This window comes from Pundamilia nyererei, unplaced genomic scaffold, assembly GCF_000239375.1.
Source record: "Pundamilia nyererei isolate P.nyererei 1_Seehausen unplaced genomic scaffold, PunNye1.0 scaffold00009, whole genome shotgun sequence".
Lineage (NCBI taxonomy): Eukaryota > Metazoa > Chordata > Actinopteri > Cichliformes > Cichlidae > Pundamilia > Pundamilia nyererei.
Window position 1 is genome coordinate 1,878,054 of NW_005187410.1, and position 1,294 is coordinate 1,879,347.

General features: G+C 38.6%; 1 protein-coding gene across 1 annotated transcript in view; it reads left to right on the top strand.

Moving 5' to 3' along the window:
* Nucleotides 1-1,294, top strand: part of LOC102200892 (sacsin-like) — a gene marked incomplete at its 3' end in the record, with an annotated part of 20,302 nt that overhangs the window by 16,383 nt on the left and 2,625 nt on the right. The window contains exons 4-5 of the mRNA XM_005723633.1: nucleotides 801-947; nucleotides 1,033-1,294. Coding sequence (XP_005723690.1) covers nucleotides 801-947; nucleotides 1,033-1,294 — 409 coding nt within the window. The remainder of the gene's footprint in view (nucleotides 1-800; nucleotides 948-1,032) is intronic.

A 1,294-nucleotide genomic window follows, 5' to 3' on the forward strand; every position in this document is an offset into this window, starting at 1 on the left:
TTATTCATTAAAAAAACACACTATATCGGATGCGGTAATAAAAGCCGAGAAAGGTCAACAGTGATCACTGACTGTTTTTAGGAGCTTTTTGAGATTAAATAGAAAAAAATACAAAACATTAAACATGTTAACAACACAAAAGCCATATTAAACACAGACTACTTTAGGCCCAGAAGCAGGATTCGTCACGTCATCACTTAAAGACCGGATAGCCTGGTGACCTTGCCTCTGTTAGACTTTCTTTTTCTTAAGTTCCAGATTATCATAAATATGTTAGAGGGAGTTTTTTGGGGAAGATCAACAAGCTTGTTATTAGAGTCTGATGGTAGAAAATATAAAAGATGTGGTGCCACACATTGGTTTGTAGACCACTGTCCTCATTTATTTTTCATGTCCTTTCAAAAACAAGAGGTCTTGGGTTTGAATCTGGCCTGGGGCCCTTCCTTGTGAAGCTTTTATATTTCTCCATGTCTGTGTGGGTTCTTTTCAGTTCAAAGGTTGATGCATGCTTATTAGGTTATTAGGTAGTGGATCTCAGGTTTCTTATATTCAGTCATGTTGCAACTTAATCATAATATGCAGACTAAGACAGCAGATGCAAGTCCACGTTAGCATTGCAACTAGTTGCATTTACACCAGACTGTGGCCACGATGTTCAACAGAAATTCAAACATTCCCAACAGCATTGCATTGACACCAGCCTTTCTGTTAGAATATTCTCGGTTAGAGATCAAAATATCATATGAAGAGGATGTATCAGCCTTAAGCATGAGTCATGAGCATGTTGTGTTTTTCCAAAGGTCCTGCTCTCTATGCCTACAACAATGCTGCATTTACTGTTGAAGACTGGCAAGGAATTCAGATGGCTGGAAGGAGTGTGAAGCGTGATGACCCAAGCAAAGTTGGGAGGTTTGGAATCGGCTTCAACTCTGTTTACCACATAACAGGTGAAACTATCTATAATTATCACAGTTAGTATGAGAAGTATTTTATAACAACATGAACTGGAACATATACTTTCTTTGTTCACAGATGTGCCAAGTATATTGAGTTCAGAGCATCTTGGCATGATGGATCCCCAAGAAAAAGTATTTGGAGAGAGAAATGGAGGGTTTCGGTGGTCTTTGGATGATTCTGAAGACCAAGAAGTTCTGCTGAATATGCATGATCAGTTTCAACCATTTAGAGATATAGTCTCACTTGTATGTGAACATGGATGGTCAAAAGTTGTCATGGAGGATCAGCACTTCAGTGGGACAATTTTTAGATTTCCTTTACGCAATGAAGCATCAGA